The sequence below is a fragment of the Acinonyx jubatus genome, chromosome C1 (genome assembly GCF_027475565.1).
Source record: "Acinonyx jubatus isolate Ajub_Pintada_27869175 chromosome C1, VMU_Ajub_asm_v1.0, whole genome shotgun sequence".
In the NCBI taxonomy this organism is placed as follows: domain Eukaryota; kingdom Metazoa; phylum Chordata; class Mammalia; order Carnivora; family Felidae; genus Acinonyx; species Acinonyx jubatus.
Genome location: NC_069381.1, coordinates 202022095 through 202039038, shown reverse-complemented (window position 1 = coordinate 202039038; position 16944 = coordinate 202022095). Strand labels below are relative to the sequence as shown.

At 44.6% G+C, this 16944-nt stretch overlaps 1 protein-coding gene across 5 annotated transcripts in view; it reads left to right on the top strand.

The window, feature by feature from the left end:
* Positions 1-13830: 13830 nt before the first annotated feature.
* Positions 13831-16944, top strand: part of EPHA4 (EPH receptor A4) — a 149929-nt gene continuing 146815 nt past the window's right edge. For 3 of the 5 annotated variants that reach the window (XM_027049599.2, XM_053215847.1, XM_027049600.2), the window contains exon 1: positions 13836-14024. In XM_027049599.2, the coding sequence (XP_026905400.1) occupies positions 13934-14024 (91 nt within the window). In that variant the 5' untranslated portion in view covers positions 13836-13933. Of the gene's footprint in view, positions 14025-16944 lie in introns of all 5 variants that reach the window. The other 2 variants (XM_053215848.1, XM_053215849.1) reach the window with 2 other exon arrangements.

Sequence of the window (16944 nt, the reverse complement as noted above, 5' to 3'; positions counted from 1 at the left end):
TAATTGTTGGCTGCTTAAATTTTCAATCTTTGTTCCTTCCTTTTCCATTTTGAAAGCCTATCTCTTCATTTCAGCAAAAAAGAAGGAAAATGAAGCTAACTAGGTCTTCTGTCTTCTCTTTTGTTATGAATATTAAAACATCTTTCCTCAGGCGTGACCAACAAATCTGTCTCTTATTCATTTTCCAAAGGCAAGAGGTACACCTCTTCTATTTTTAATGTTTATTTATTTATTTTGAGAGAGAGAAAGAGAGAGAGAGAGAGAGTATACGCGTGTGAGTGGGGGAGGGGCAGAGAGTGAGGGAGACAGAATTCCAAGCAGGCTCCTCACTGTCAGGGCAGAGCCCGACGTGGGCCTGGAACCCAGGCACCTTGAGATCATGACCTGAGATGAAGTCTGACGCTCAAGGACTGAGCCACCCAGACTCCCCACCTCTTTTTTTTTTTTTTTCAACGTGGAATTTTCATGAAGATAATGACGCTAGATTCCAAGAGGCTCTCTTGTTTCTATTCCTGGGTTTACTAGTGGATCGTCTAGAGGTTTTGTAAACTTCTTTTCCCCTTTTGTACTATGTTGCTAACTTACAAAGTTGTGAAAACGTAGTCAATGAAAATGAACCCTTTATCAAAATCATCATCAGATTTCTAAAGAAACAAATTTCCGATTTAGGGCTAATCCTTTATTTTTTTTGTGTTTGTAGCTTCTGAAGACGCTTACAAGCTCTTGACATTAACACATTTTATTGAATGGACCGATAAAATCTAATTAAACTCATTATGCACTTAATTCCAAGCTCAATGTTTACGTCATTACCTGTATTTTGTATATCGTACATGCCGCAGCGGTTGGCAAAAGTTGTATGGCGAGAATGGTCTAATGTCATACATGGAACTCTTGTAGAGTGATGCTACAGGGTCCCAGAGGAAAAGTTCTAACATAGGCGCTTTTGGAGAAGAGGATGATAACTTGTTACTATCTATGTTGCCAAAAGGTAAGTGATTATGTATAATTGGATGAGTCTTGAAAGGTACTGTAACCTATGAGTTCAGTGTTCTGCATCTATAAATGTTACATCCACACTTAGATTGTATCTACTCACATAATGAGAAGGCAAAGTCTGAAAGAGTAATTTGATTAATTCAGTCAAAATTATCATATCAATCATTGGGATATTTTAGAAGAAAGTTTTAAGTGCCCAAATTATGGAAATAATTACTTTATTTCTCCATTCCCTTTTACTTTGTGCATATGAAAAGATAATCTGATAGACGACTTTTTTTTTTTTCTTTTCTCCTTAGAAAAAGACAGCATTTAAAATTAGGAACCACCCAATATAATCCTTGAAAACCTGGCACAATTTTGCATCTGGCTTCTTTTGATGAAGATTATCTTCTCACTTTTGTAGTAATTTTTCCAAAGCAGAGAGAATCTTTTTCCACAATTATTTGTCAGTATAATGCAAATTAAAAACTGAAGCATAATATTGTCGATTCTTTCCTTCTAGCATTGCAAAAACGGCCTTGAATTGAATTGGATTATACTGGCTTACTTAACTCTGTTAAAATCAGTAAACATAAAAGAAACTAGATACTGATGTTAATTTTACTCATGTCTCAGGTTTACAATAACCTCAAATTATTTTGTTTGATTTGTTTCTCCACCAATAATTTAGTTTAATTTATCACTATACAAAATCTGAATAGGTTATCAAAGTATTGAGATATATAGTTCTCTCAGGAAACCTGTGATTCTGAGATTGTCCTTGCTTTTGTACTCAGCGGAAGATTTTGTACAACCTGCAAGAAAATTTTCTAACCAAAAGATAGCAATGGATTGACTAATTAAAAATGCATCCATCTGTTGCCTTGCTTTTTGAAACATGCAGATCTAAGTGGGCTGTTTTATTTATGAAGACCCTTTAACTCTGAGAGTTATGAATTCATAAGCTTGCATTCATAAACACAATAAAAGGTTAACACGATAACAGAAGTTAACTACACGGAGCATTTCATATATTTCTCTCACACGCTCGAGTTTTTACATGTGTCATTTTGGAAAACGGAGCTTTTTAATGTAAAACCCAAAATAGGTTTTAAGTATTCTCCTTACAGAATTTGTACAGAAATTAAAAGGATTTACACACAGAAACATCAAGTTTCATACACCCCACTCGATGTTTGCTTTGTTCATGAATAGTAGATAATTATTTGGAAGTGATTGAATATGAAGCTTTATTCTTCCCCAAGGAAAAAGTGTGGAAGTTGCTAGAACTGGGATCATATTATTTTAGAGTTGAAAGGAACCATCTTGATGATCTAGATTGGAAACCGAGGCTCACAGGGAGGCAACACTTCTGCAACATCCACCAGCCCAGGACTTTTGCTTTCTAATATGGCATTCCTTTTATTGTTTGACATGTGTTTGCAGCCCCTTTAGCTAAATCGTTTGATTTCCATACTCTGCTTTTTAATATCATAAACAGCATCCACATTCCACGAATTAAGAATTGGTCATCTGTGTTTGAGAAAGAGCCGTTTTGACTGATATCTATATTTCCATGTAAATTTCAGCTCTAGGACAAAAAGTTATGGCTCACACTTTGTGACAGTCAGGCAAAAAAGCAGTTTGTACATGTGCACACACATTCTGCAATAGAAGAAGCCTAATGTACAGATTATCTAAATCTAAAAACAGATTAATATCTACAAGAGATGGGGCATGGGAGGAAGGCAATCCATTATGGACCACCAATGAGTCCAACTCTGAATTTAAGACTAGTAACAAATCAAAATATAATCATCGGCAGAGAAATTGTTGTCAGGCTCTTTAAAAACATCTCTTAAGGGCGCCTGGATGGCTTAATCAGTTGAGCGTCCAACTTCGGCTCAGATCATGATCTTAAGGTTCATAGGTTCGAGCCCCATGTCAGGCTCTCTACTGACAGCTCCGAGCCTGGACCTGTAGATTCTGTGTCTCCCTCTCTCTCTGCTCCCCTCCCCCTGCTCATGCTCTCTCTCTCTACCTCTCTCTCAGATATAATAAACATTAAAAAATATTAAAAAAAAATCCTCTGGACAATTAAATTGGAAAAATATAGTGGAATTAAAAAAAATGGCTTACCACAAATATTTAGCCCCTCACTCACTGAACACCAAATTAAGATACAATACTATTAACAAAAAACAATTATTTTGTGCCTGGTCCTCTGTTTATGGCAGTAGGTGGAGTATCTCACTTATTCCCTACAACAATCCCGAAATAGGCACAATTATTAACCCATTTTACAGATTAAGAAACTGAGACTCTCACTAGGGCATGTATTTCTCTACTAGAATGTGGAAAATGTAGAGAGAATGACTGTGTTTGAGATGAAGAGCAGAAAACATGAGAGCTGAGATGAGGTTGAATGCCAGATGGACAGTTAGTGTCCTTTAAGTAAATGGCACCTTCTCTTGCTTTAGCTATAAAGTGCATAATTTAAATTTGAGTCTCAGTGATGTTAGAAATCACATGCCATTGTCAATCAAATGGTCAAAAACTCCCATGTCGAGTCTGTATATGGCTCTGCTACACCATACCATGAAGAAATAGATTTTTGTGCAATGCTTAATTCTGACAATATTTTCAAAAGGTCAATGAATTCTAAGTTAACTTTGACTTCTGGAAAAAAGTGAGAACAGGGGGAAATGACTTTAAAGCATCAGTTTCTCTAAATCTCATCTTAATCAGCAATTTGAATCTTCTAAACCATCTAACTTTTAAGCGTACTTGCGAACAAATAGCTAAGCTATTTGCGTTTGTTTGGGGTTTTATTTCTCTCTTTGTTGAGGGCAAATAATCAGCTAGCAAAAAAGCCGATGTCAGTGGTTTTTGGGGACAATCTTCAAGCTCCTAAAATCAAAAGTTGACTGAGGAGACAATGGGGAATGTAATTAGATACTCTGTTTACAGAAGTGGGCACATTTGTCCAATATGGTACAACATAAAGCCATTCATTTTGGTGTGGCAACAAGCAAGTAATTGTGTGAAAATCTACATTTATTCCCCAAATGGCTATAATGAATGGGCCTCATAAGGAGAGTCAATGCAAATCTCACGTGGTCACACAAAAGAAGCAAACCTTCAAAATTTTGGGGAAGTTTTTACCATCAGCTAGCTCAATTTTATTTCATAGATTAATTATACTCTGATTTAATTATGAATACACATATAGGAAAACACCCCTCCATGCACAGTATGACTACCTACTGAAATTCATCTTTTATGGTTATTACTTCCAAATTAAATACACTGAACATAAAAGGAAAAATGTATGCTTTTCTATGGTGAAGAAAGAATTAAGGAGAAATTCAATATTAGGGACTTAAAAGAGAAAATCAATAACTTATTTTGAGGTTTAAAGAGGAAATTTTATACAGATGCCGATTTTTAAGGAGTTTATTTTTTTCCTTAACAATCCACCGTCCTTCCCCCCTTCCCCATATAAATTGCTTTTATTTTGAGTTAGAAGGTGAGATAGGATTACACGAAGGTCTGTTCTTTAGGGATAATGACCTTAGTGGAGTACCAAGAGTATTTCTGGGTTTGTGTGAGTTTGTGCACACACATGTATGTGTGTGTGTGTGTGTGTGTGATATTTGTACAGATAACCTCCTGGTACGCTTCATATTGAAATATACCAAATCAACCCAAACTGAATTCTAAAGACCAATATTATTTTGGGCACCATCTTACTAAGAAGACAATTTACTAAAAGCTTTCTTTCTACCTGCAACCAAGTGTAATTTATTGGGGGTTTTCAGAGCTTTAAAATATTAATTCCCAGTATTACTTCATTTGTTCTCACCGATTTCATCATTTTGAAACTTGATCAACCGTCAAAAAAGTTGAACTCTAAGTGATATTACATTTAAATTATGCATGTGTATTTTATCAGAACATGAAGAGCAAAACACATTACAGAATGGTATACAGGTAAATTATCCTTGAAAAAGATCTATGTAAACTGAGAACAATCAATAATAGGGCTTTGATTTTAAAAGTTAAAGGCTGCTCTCTTTGCCACTCTTCCGCTGTGTGTGTATATAATTTCCCAGAATTCTTTACATTTAAACTGGTTTTATTTTTTATACTAAGTACCAGAGAGTCACTGATTTTGAAGATTAACTGTGTTCAGGCAAAAAAGGATAAAAAGAAAAGAAAAAAGAAAAATCACAAAATTGTTTTCTTGGTAATTATTGGCTTTATACTTGATAGGTTTAAGGCACTGGTGAATCAAACATTTGCCGAACATTCCCCATGGATTTGCCAAGCATCTGTGTTAACATCCCAAATAAACTCCAGGGTTATAAAGTTATTGACTCAGGTTTATTGGTTATACTCTTGCCTCTGAACAACTGCGGCTTATCTTCTGCCTGCTAGAAGACAAACCCAAATGTTACAAGCAACAATGCTCCCAGACAGCAAAACAATTTATATGCAGGATGGGAAATTATAATATTCAAATTTATATCATCACACTTTTTACTTTCATATCTTCTTACCTCCAATAAAACAAAAATAAGAACACATTAAAAGTAGAACTTGAATGTAGCTAGTACAAAAAGTAAAATGTAATACATGACGATGTTGTACGATGTTACAGTGTATAAAATATTTTGGAAGACATACACCTTAGTGGAAACAGAGGCAACTATATTTCATTTCCCGAGACAAGGTGAAAATTAATCTGTTTACTTTTAGAGAATATCAGGGCTCCCAGTGATTTTAACATAGACCTGGAACATTTTGTTTAAAGATCCTGCAACTTCAGCGGATTGAGAAAATGATGTCAAATTTAAGAGACGCTTATAATCAGAATGCCGATGGCACCAAATAAAAACAGAGTAATTAAAATAAGGCCCACATCTTAATTCAGGCTCTCTTTCTAGAGATCAAAATTTGAATTTGTGCTAATGACCTATCTGGCTTTTCAGGGAAGTAATCTGCTGTACAAATAGAAATGTCTCCAAAGTGTGGCTTTGTATTATAGGACGCGACCTCCTCCCAATATTAAGACGTTAAACGGTGCAGGATGCAATCCATACGAAGCCATATGCAGAACGTTCCTCCAGCTACTCTCCAATTAGCAAAAATAAATATACCCAGGCAATTTTTATGCAGAGATGTTAGTACTTACAAGTCGGCTAAGAATCGGTCAATCCAAGACGGGGAAGCTAGACACATGTGATCAGTCACACTAGGAGAGAAACTAGGTCTATTCTTGGATTCCGACCCCTGATAAAATTCAGCAAGGGTGCTTTATTCTTTGCATCAGCAAGCCTTGGAATGCTTGCCCTCCCAGGGTGCTTTTACATCACGTTGGTGCTGGGCTACAGATGTGGGGGTTTGGTATATGTGTTTGCATTTTTGCGTGTGTTTGAGAAAGCCTTTTCTGAAGGGCTGTGGGCCAAAACTCCCCCACTGGTACTTTCCCACCCCCAGTTTTCCAAGAAGAATTGGTTATATCCCCCCCCAACCCTTTTCTATCTAAATGTGGTGCTGGGCCTCAGGAAGCCTTGGTGCACAAAGCTTCCATCGAAGACTGTCACTTGACTGACAGCAAAAAGGTTGCAGGAAGATGGGCAGCTGGGTGTAGGTGGACATGGGGAAAAAAAGACACCCGAACAGATTAAATCAGAACACAGCAAGAGGAAGGTTCTAAATCACAGACCTGTCCAGACGGAGAAGGCTTTAGGAGTTTTAAAACCAGCTAATCTTATTTTTAATCGAAGTCAGGTTTTTGAAACAGCACCCAAGTTTATAAATAAATCTGCAACACATAAATACATATTGTAAAGGGGCACAAGGAGTAAATTGCTGAAGACAGCTGGAAGTGGAGAGGCCCAAAGCATCCTAAATTGTCTTATTACTTTTGCAGTGGTTTCTGCAATGCAAATTTAGATTCGTGTGTCGCTTAACCAGGGTGGCCTGCTAAGCAGTGTGGGTACAAGGAGGCATTTATCAAAGTAGTTTAAATGATAACAATCCGAGGGAAAACTGTAAAAGTTTCAGATTAGAGCATAATGAGAGGAAATGGGGCCCAGCTTTACTGAGCTGCAATTGATCATTTGATGCAAGAGACTTGATTGATTTCCTGCCAATGTTCAATTACCTCTATAAGTGTCCAATGTAATATAAATAGGCCGGTTGAAATTGCAGAGATAGGACCTCACTCTTAAAGTTAAAATATGTTGGAATCTCCCTCATAACCACCTGTGCATGTTTTGACTCAAAAAAAAAAATTCTAATGTTTATTCATTTTTGAGAGCGAGCGAGAGAGAGAGGGAACAAGCACATGAGTGGAGGAGGGGAAGTGAGAGGGAGACACAGAATCTGGAAGCGGGCTCCAGACTCTGAGCTGTCAGCACAGAGCCCAAGGCGGGCCTTGAACTCCCAAGCCGCGAGATCATAACCTGAGCGGAAGTTGGTGCTTCACCAACTGAGCCACCCAGGGGCTCCTGAATTGACATACTTTAGATGTCACTTTGAGTCAAATGATCCACTACTAACTGAATTCTTTTTACCCCCCTGCTTCAAATAAAACTCATTTTTTGTCTGAATTTACCCCAGTCTATTTGTGCAGATAGAGTCAAGGTCTAAGAAAAGGTGGTCCTACCTATAACTTAGGGGCAGAGGGCTGCTTAGTACGTTTAAAATTGTGTGATGCAGGTTTATGCATACACTTCTGAGCTGGCATTTGCTTTATAGAAATTCTTCATTGTTTTCAACATTATACATCCAGAATGCCCCCAAATAACGCTACCTGAACCGAACCCTGTTCATGAATCTCACTCTTGTATTTCTTTATATCGGGAATGTATTTGTGTTCAATTGATTTTAATAAGGTTTCATTAATTTACAGTGGAACTCCCATAGTGTGTGATGCAGAAAAGAGCATATGCTATGCTTTCTCGGAGTTTTGACTGAGTTTCCTCTTAGCCCCTTTGAATAACCAGTCAAGAGGCCTAGTCTTTTACAAAGAAAATACTTTTCCTATTTACTGTTTGGCATAAATGATTGGGTTACAAAAATGATACATAAATATAATTTCAAAAGGAACATTTCCTCTATAAATACACTTTTAAGTTTCCATTATCTAAACAAGCATTTACCAGGATTTATGTTGTACATAAGGAAATGCATTATGTGTCATTTTAGACGTTGTCAGAATATTCGGAGATCTTTGGAAATTATAAAACAAATGTTTGGGACATAAAATAGTCTGTAAATGCTTTAGACTATCATGGGGAAAAGAAAAGTTAGGTTTCCAAACTTACATTCTCATTATGCAGTAAATCATCAAGTATGTTCATGGTTATGTTCTTCTTCCTACAACATTTCATTGCAATTACACATTGTTTTTGGGGGGGGGAAGAGGGCTATTACAGGACTTCCATAAATTGGTTCTCTAACTAGATAATTATTTCTCTGGTAAAAATGGCTTTAAAAAATTGCACCAGTTTCTATTATCCACGTATATATTATCATTAATATTTCATCATAAAACAACTATAATTTCAAGTTTTTTAATGATCACAAATCAATATAACTATTAAATATCGAAGTATTTAATCACTGTAACTTGAAGCCTTATGTTGGCATTTTGAGATACACTGAGTGGACACCATTTCATAGGTGTTCTTCGAAGGTTTCCAAGTAAACAGCATTTTCTGTTTCTTTGCGAGCATGGATTTCATGCAAAATACAAAGCAAAATAGTTTCAGTGTTTAACTCCTGTTCCCAATGTAGCCAAAACCCGATGCAAATGATCTCCTCCAAATTCTCTTGAACAAAGGTTGATTTTCTCCACAAAATGTTTAGTTCTTGGGATCGAGAGCTGTCCCAGGACTGAACTGAGTGTCTTTCTCTCTCTCTCCACCACCCTTTGAGGAGTCCTGAGGATGACAGAATGTTCCTGATGGTATCCGCCCAGCCCCCACATCCCCATGTGGTAGGTATCACGCATCATCAGGGCTGAGAAGAAACCTCTGTTGACAAATGTTTGTTAGAGCTGAATTAGACTTCGGGTCCAGTGCCAAAGTTTCAGAAAAGCCTTCTTCCTGGAGAACTCCTTGTCTGTTTCCTTCTCAGTGACTCAGAAAGGCCTCCTTCTGTGTCCCGCCCTCACTCTTCTGACTGGTCAGGACCTGAGCTCTGGGGCCATTTTTCTCACTCAGGTGTTAAGGGCTCACAAGAGTCCTGCCTTCTTATTTGCATCAGAGTTAACATCAACGTCTCGGTATCAAAGGATGATATCTCCAAAAGGGTTTTCTGGGAGCTTTAGGAGGCCCACCAAATGTTGTTTCAGGATACTATATTTCAGGCGGTAGCTTGTGGTCAAGAGTGCCCTCTTGGCTGTGTCATCAGACAGAGCATCGGTCACTCATGATCGCAGATATTTTGATTTGGTGGTGGGCGTTGGGTTCCCCACACCTGTTTCACTTAATTGTTTTTGAAACTATTAAATTTGGAGATAAGTGTAATCCTCAGGCTCAAATCCAACTGTACCATCTAAGAACGTGGGTTGAATGTGAGCTGTAACAAATCAACAACGAAAGAAAGGAAGAATTGAGAAGTTATTTCCCTCCGGACTCCAGGAGGTGCTGAAATATAACACTCCCCTCTCAGGGAGCCTGCTGTGTAAATCACAGTGCCAACTTTCCTCATGGAAGGGAAGCTTCAAGCTGAATAAATGATTGCCCACTTAATAACATTAAATTATTAATATTAAATTGATGATATAACATGATTAATATTAAGTTATTAACTATGAAAAAGTTATTAGTAAAATATTATTTGAGAGTAATAATAACTGTCGACCGCACGTCAGAGACCACACCAGGTACTCTACAAAATTCACTCCATTTTTAGAAGAATCACATAACCTAGATGCAATTCACACATGAGAAAACCGTATCTCAGAGAGGCTAAATGCCTTACCCGAAGACACACAGCTCCCAACAGATCAGCTAGAGGTCTGTCTTGAAAACCCTGCTTCTGGCAATGACAGGGAGTCATTGCAGTACTGGTGGGGGGTCCCTTGATAAAAAGACTGATGGCCAGGGGCGACTGGGTGGCTCACTCAGTTAAGCATCAACTCCTGATTTCAGCTCGGATCATGATCTCAGGGATCATGAGCTAAGCCCCGTGTCGGGCTCTACACTGACAGCTCAGAGCCTGCTTGGGATTTTCTCTCTCCCTCTCTCTTTGCCCCTATCCCGCTTGTGTGCTTCCTCTCTCTTTCTCTCTCTCTCTCTCCCTCCCTCTCTCAAAAATAAACAAAAAAAAGTGATATCCAAGGAGGTCCAACAAAACTAGCTTTAAAGAAATCTGGCAGTGTTCAGTAAAAGGCCGAGTGGATTCATCTTCTTGGTGTTATCCTCTCTCTAGCGTTTATGTATTTTTGTCATTGCTTACTTGTCCAGAGGTCAAAGGTCCTTTTGTTACCACTTTGGTGAAAGCGGCCCCTCCACTTAGAGGTGGAAACTCTGGGATACTTGGCACTTTTTTAAAAGGTCTTTGCAAATTAAAAAGTAGTTCAAGTCTTTGTGGTATAGGCACTGTACAGGAGGGGAAAAAATGTATCCAAATTTTTGAAATACTGGATCACTATATTCATTACGCTTATAAGCACATACATTTTGACATGTCTTTTAATGGGTTCAAAATACTCTCAAATTCTTTTTTATTTTTTAGATTTTTTTTTTAAATTTTAGAGACAGCATAAGTGGGGAAGAGGGGCAGAGGGGGAGAGAGAGAGAGAGAGAGAGAGAGAGAGAATCTTAAAACAGGTTCCATACTCAGCACTGAGCCCCATGCGAGGCTTAATCCCCCCCACCCTGGGATCACGACCTGGGCCAAAATCAAGAGTCAGATGCCGAATTGACTGAGCCACCCAGACACCCCAGTACTCTTGAATTCTTACAGCATTTAGGAGGCTTGTTTTATTCTAAAGCCTAGCGAATTTATTTTAAAAGATGGTGGTTTTAGGTAATTTTTGAGATTATGGTATTCTATTGTATGCTCCTGACCCCAGTGGATTATTGATTTGTTGAAAATTCTTGTGTCTTCCAGTAAAGTGGTTCCAGGCTGAGGACAGACTGGACCATGATCTTTTATTCCACTTTTGCCTGATTTGGGGGCAGGAATCATGCCTCTTAGGTTAGAGACCTTTTCCTCTAAGTAGAGGAAACAGTTCAGTTTTCCAAGATAGCATTTCCCGCCTCTTGGTCTTCCAGGTTACTGGGTCGCTTTGGGGTCTGAGAAAGGAAAATGAGAAGAAGAAAAGGGGGAGTCACTGAATGTACCCCAGCCAGAGCCTCGCTTTCAGGCAGTCGGGGCTGGAAAGACCATGTTCAAAATTCAGTGCACGTATCCCAGGAGGCGAAAAACGGTGCGTGTTCTAGAAATGTTACTGTTTTTAGGAAGGCAGGCCGTGCATTTTCCATTCCAACCACAGGTGCACGCAAAACGAAAACTAAAACTTAAACTCTTGTGGAGAGGCAACCGGCAACTATTGTTTCAAAACGTTAATCGCTCTTTACTCTTTCCAGTGGCTGTGCCAAATGGCCGGGACCAAATTCACCTTTCTTTTTCTATAAAACCCAGGGAAACACAACAAAGCATCTAGAAGTGAATCCCTTAAAGGGGCTCCGTGTAGTTGTTTAAATAATTGATACATACACATAAGGGTACATCCTCCCGTCTGCATTCCCCACCTTCTCACTTGCGTGAAAACAGTAGCTACAATAACTGACATCCACGTCCTCAGACTGTGACATTGCGGGTCTTTCACCGAGAAGCCAAAATACCTGGGGCCCGCGCAAGCTGTCCCTCTAGGCCGCCCACCCGCACAGCTGCGGCCCACGCCCTCGCCCTGCGAGCTCAAATAAAACTTGCCCATCTCATCAGCCCGCTGCGAAGTTTGCAAGGGTGCAGCTGTCCAGCCACGGAGGAGACACGATGCGCTGCGGTGGCCGACGACCCGAAACCGCAGCCGGGACCCCCTCTTTCCTCCACACCGCCCTACCCCCACCTCTTGTTTGATCTAGGATTCCTTTTTATGTTTTTCAGGGACAGAAGCGACTCCAGCAACCTTGGGGGTGTTGGTTATGAGTTTCTCCTTGAAACGCGTTCTGATTCCATTTTCCGTAACCCAGCTGGCGAGAAGCACGGCCCCTGGGTCCTCGGCACCCCGGCCGGCCACCACACCGCAGGAGCGGTCGGGGTGCGCCGGACGTGGGCGGGCGGTTGAAAAGACACCCCGCGGACACACCTCCACTCCGCGGGTTGCAGGTTGCGGGTCTTTTGTCCGCTCGCCTTTCCGCGGGGGCCGCGCACTCCCGCGCCTGGCCGGCAGGTGGCGCGGTTGCCTCATGATGAGCCGCTGCCTGCGCGGGGAAAGGCGCTGCCACCTCCCCGCGGTCGCCCACCCGCTGGGACCCGGGCTCCGGAGAAAATCCCGGTCCTACCCTGGAGGTTGACAGAGGAGGCGCGGCCTGGGGGAGGGAAGAAGGAGGCTTCAACGGGAACCGGGGTCCCTTTTAAGGTCCGGAGGAACGCACCGAGTCGCTTCGGGGGGCCCGTCCCGGGGCCGCCCGCTGCGTTACGGTCGCCGGGCGGCGCTCGGATGGTTGCGCCCGCAGCCGGGACATCTGGGAACAGACCGAGGCCCAAGTGGGGCCTGCGTTCCCCCAAAGGTCGACAGTGACACTCGCGGGCCGGGGCAGGGGCAGCTGCGAGGATTTGCGCCGCCTCTGCAGCCCTCCACCGGCCCCCGGGCGCGGAGAGCGGTGCCGAGCAGCGGCCGGCAGCCGTCGGAGCGCAGAGCTGCAGCGGCCGCGCCAGGCAGCCTCCGCGTCCCCACCTGCGTGGTCTGGGCAGCAGCAGGCACCCCCGCTCCCGCTTGAAGCCCTTCGCTTGTGCCCCGGCGCTCCGGACTGACCAGGCCTGGTCCCAGGGACGACCCCCGGGTAACACGCAGTCGGTTCCCTGCAGCTCAGGCCAGGCCCTCTCCGGGCGTCCTGCGGCGATGGGAAGTCCTGTCCCGGCCAGGGCGAGACCCGCTGCGTGAAAGCCAGGTGCAACCAGAGGGCTCTTCTCCGCTGCTCAGAAGTCACTGGTTCCGTCTCTGGAGACGGTGACTGAGCCTTGCCTCCCGCCGGGAGCTGCCCTGGACGTTGGGGACCGATCGGGTCTCTGCTGTCCAGGCAGCTGGGGAACCAGGGAAGAGAGAGATACTCAAGCCACAGAACTCCCCCAAAGAGCATTCATCTGGAGACGCGCCGTAAAGACACAAACGGGGCAGGGTAGCAGAGGGTGCCAGGGGGCGGTGCGCCAGCCCGGGCGCTCGAGACGCGAACGCTCCGACCCTCAGAAAAAAGCGACAGCAAAGCGGCAGGGTCAACTTTATACTTATTTTATTGCAGTAAAAGAACCTTTTCTTCCATCTCAAACCGCCCGTGGCGGGGGGAGAGGGGGTTGCCAATCTTCATCGGATCCCCCCCCACCGCGCCCCCCACCCCCAGTCGATTCAGTCTTCGAAGCTCCTTCCACTGCTCAGGGGCTGGACCCCTGAGGCGACGTCCAGGGACCAGGCCGTCTCCCTCCGGCGGGGGCGCGAACCTGGCAGAGCTGGGGCCCCGAGGCCCCCGGGAGACAGCGCGCCCCGCGGAGCCCGGAGGGGGCGGGGCCTCGGGGCGGGCTCTGCTCAGTGGGGCGGGGCCGGGCCGCCCCGTCTGCGCCACTATTGGCCGCGGGCCCCGGACTGGCGGGTGAACGTCACGGGCTGGGCCCACCCCCTTGGCAATGTCTTCAGCCTGCTGCACTCCTAACTTAAGCATTTATTCCACTGGGATAGAAGCGGCAGGAGCAGCGTTGGCACCGGCGAACCATGGCTGGGATTTTCTATTTCGTCCTCTTTTCGTTTCTCTTTGGGATTTGCGACGCTGTCACCGGTTCCAGGGTGTACCCCGCGAATGAAGGTAAGAGCGAGGCGGTCCTTCTGCGGTCCCGGGCAGAGAGGTGGATCTGCGGGCGAATGATCCCCGGGAGCGCGAGGCCGGAGGGTGCGAGGGATCCTGGCGTGAGTGGCGCACCCCCACTTCGGAGAAGGGGACCAGGACGAGGGGATCCGCGAGGAGGAGGGGGGAAGCTGCCGGGCAGCCTGCCCGGGAGGTGACCGTGCATTCGGCGGAGCTACCCAAGTTTGTAGCGAAAGGACAAAGTTTATCAGCATCCGCCAGCGAGGCGAGCTCCAGGCGTCCCAGGGGATACACGGGAGCTAACGCCAGGATTTAAAAAAAAAAAAAAAAAAAAAATGGACCTACCACCGTTCCCACCCCAGCCCCGGTCAAGGGGGGGACGCAAGCCTGGAACCAAGTGAGTGCTTGGTGCTCCAGGGTTCTTGCGAAAGCCTTGGAGCTCAGGTTTCTGCAAAGTTTCCCGAGCCCTGGGCTTCCCAGGACCCGGCTGCGGGGCCTCAGCTGCACAGCGGTCGTGGCGCCGCTCGCAGGTCGCCAGTGACCTGATTTCTGTAGCGCCCGGCGTCAGACACCTTTCTCCCCGCTGGGCCGCGCGCTCCGGGTGCGCGATCGCTGGCCTAAGGGCGCCCATGCTCTTCAGATAACCCCGCAGACCCCGGGAGCCCGCTGGCAAGTTGAACGTACTAGTTTTCGGGTTTTGCCCCCAGAACTATACACTGGGTTAGTTTGGATGGAATGTGCGAAACCGACCGGACCCGTCTGGGTGTATTTTCCGCGCGTCTCTTCGGACGTGCTGGAAAGATTGTATCCGTGTAGGAGAGGTGGAGGTTGATCATTTAGTTTCTGATGATCTCAGAGAAAGGCGAATTGAATGCGTGTGTGTGTGTGTGTGTGTGTGTATGCGCGCGCGCACAAATGCGTGTGTGTGGGTGCGCGGGTGCCCGCGTGGACGCGGACGATTGTGTGTGCCTATGCGTGAGTGTCCTGATTGTGTGCGCCTGTGCTCGGTGCTGCTTGTGTTCAAGTCAGCGTGCATCTAGCCTTGCACCCGTCTCGTCGCCTCTTGCACACACACCCCCGCCCCCCGCTGCCTCCCCCAGCCATCTATCCATCCATCCATCCATTCATCCATCCATCTATTCATCCGTCCATCTCTCCAGAATCCGTCCACGCGTCCCTGCGCAATCTATCATTTTTCCTGTTCCGAAGGAGGGAGCCAAAAACCAACTTAGCCTTGGCTGGGCATCCGGTACCCAGGAGCTCGCCAGACGGAGGCGAGATTCGGAGAGATTCGCACACCTGCCGGCAGACACTGTTTGGAGGAAAGGGGCGCCCTCCCACCCTCTCGATCTCCTCCCTTCTTCCTTACTGGCTTCTGGTGCCATCGTGGTCGCTGAGGCCCCTCGATCCCCAGGGTCATTTCTTTTAGGGGAAGCATGGATCTCGCTTTCTCTTGACTACTTCGCACACTTGTTAGGACGTCCCTCAAGACCTCTCTGGCACCAGACGTAACAGAGATTTTTTTTTTTTCTTTTTTCTTTCCTCTTTTTTTTCTTTTTCTTTATCTTTTTCTTGTTTTTTCTTTTGGAGGCAAAACTTGGGAGCGCTAGAGAAAAACGGTGTTGATAGAGCTGTAGACTGATGTAGAACGAAGGGGGGTGGTATCTCCCCTCCCCCCTCCGGCCGCTCCTCCCCCTTAAAAATTTATTCATTTTGTTGCTTTTTATTCCCATCACGTTTCCTTTTCTCCCTTTTACCCTCCCTTTCTACTCCCTCCCTTTTTTTGTAAATTGGGTCTTATTGTTCCCTTTGTGTCCCTAATCCACCTTACATAAATCCAAATGGATGTAGCGGGCTTTTCTCTAGGGACCCAGAAGAGGGAATGAGGAGGGGGGGGGGCGCAACTCCGGGCGGGAGCGACCCAGGGTAGGGCTCTACATTTTAAAATAATTAAGAGGCCCTAGGAATTCTGGCTCCTCGGGAAAACCGGGAGAAAGCGCTGATTTGAAGCCCTTTGACTTGGGGATGAAACGAGGGAAGGTGGGCAGAATTCAGGGGCCTGGCGGTGAGATGGTGAATCGGAGTGCCCAGGAGCAAGGTTGCGGGCTCCCTATTCCCACCCCTCCCCCAGCCTAAAGAGCCAGCCTCACTGATCAAATTAATAACCCGGGGGTTCCTTTGAGATGGGCCTTTCGACCCCCAGGCCTGCAGATCTCGGTGGGAAAGGGAATGTGGAGCGGTTAAGAATCCATTGTGTCCTTTTCAGTGTCCTCGGTGCCTAGGACAGTTCCAGCCTGGGTGGGGTGTAGCAGCTCTGTGGCCTTCATCCCCCACCCTCTTAGGTGCAGCACAAGGACACTAAACCTGTTAGACAGCACTCCCTCACCTAAAATTCAAACCGGTGATGTCCTTCTAAGGCTGAGGAGAAGTCTCTGGTTGTCCTCCAAAAGACCCGGGGAAGAGAATATTCCAGTGTGTTTGCATTTTAATTCTACAGGTCTGCCATTACCCCTCTCTGAAACTTCCATATTTAAAAAAAAAGGAGCAGACACCACATCCGGGGCCTCTTTCTCTGGTGGGGGAGGGAGAAAAGAAATGATAGAGAGAGCCTTTTCATGACCCTTTGAGTACTCTCTGTTAGAATTCACTTGATGATGAGTTATGTGATCATCTGAAACTTGCAAAAACAAATAACTCTAGTAGATGCCACACAGAGATGAATGCAGGTTGTGCTCTGGAATGTAACTGCCCTACATAGATATATTTATTTTTTTGAATTGTACTTGAGATTCTCTATTCATCCTTTTTCGAAAATGAATCAACTCCGTCCTGGGATGGAATTTTAAATGCTAAGCAAGTTAAATAAATAAGAACGTGCAGATTTAAAGAGGGGAGAAGATCAAGTAAGTAATGATTATTT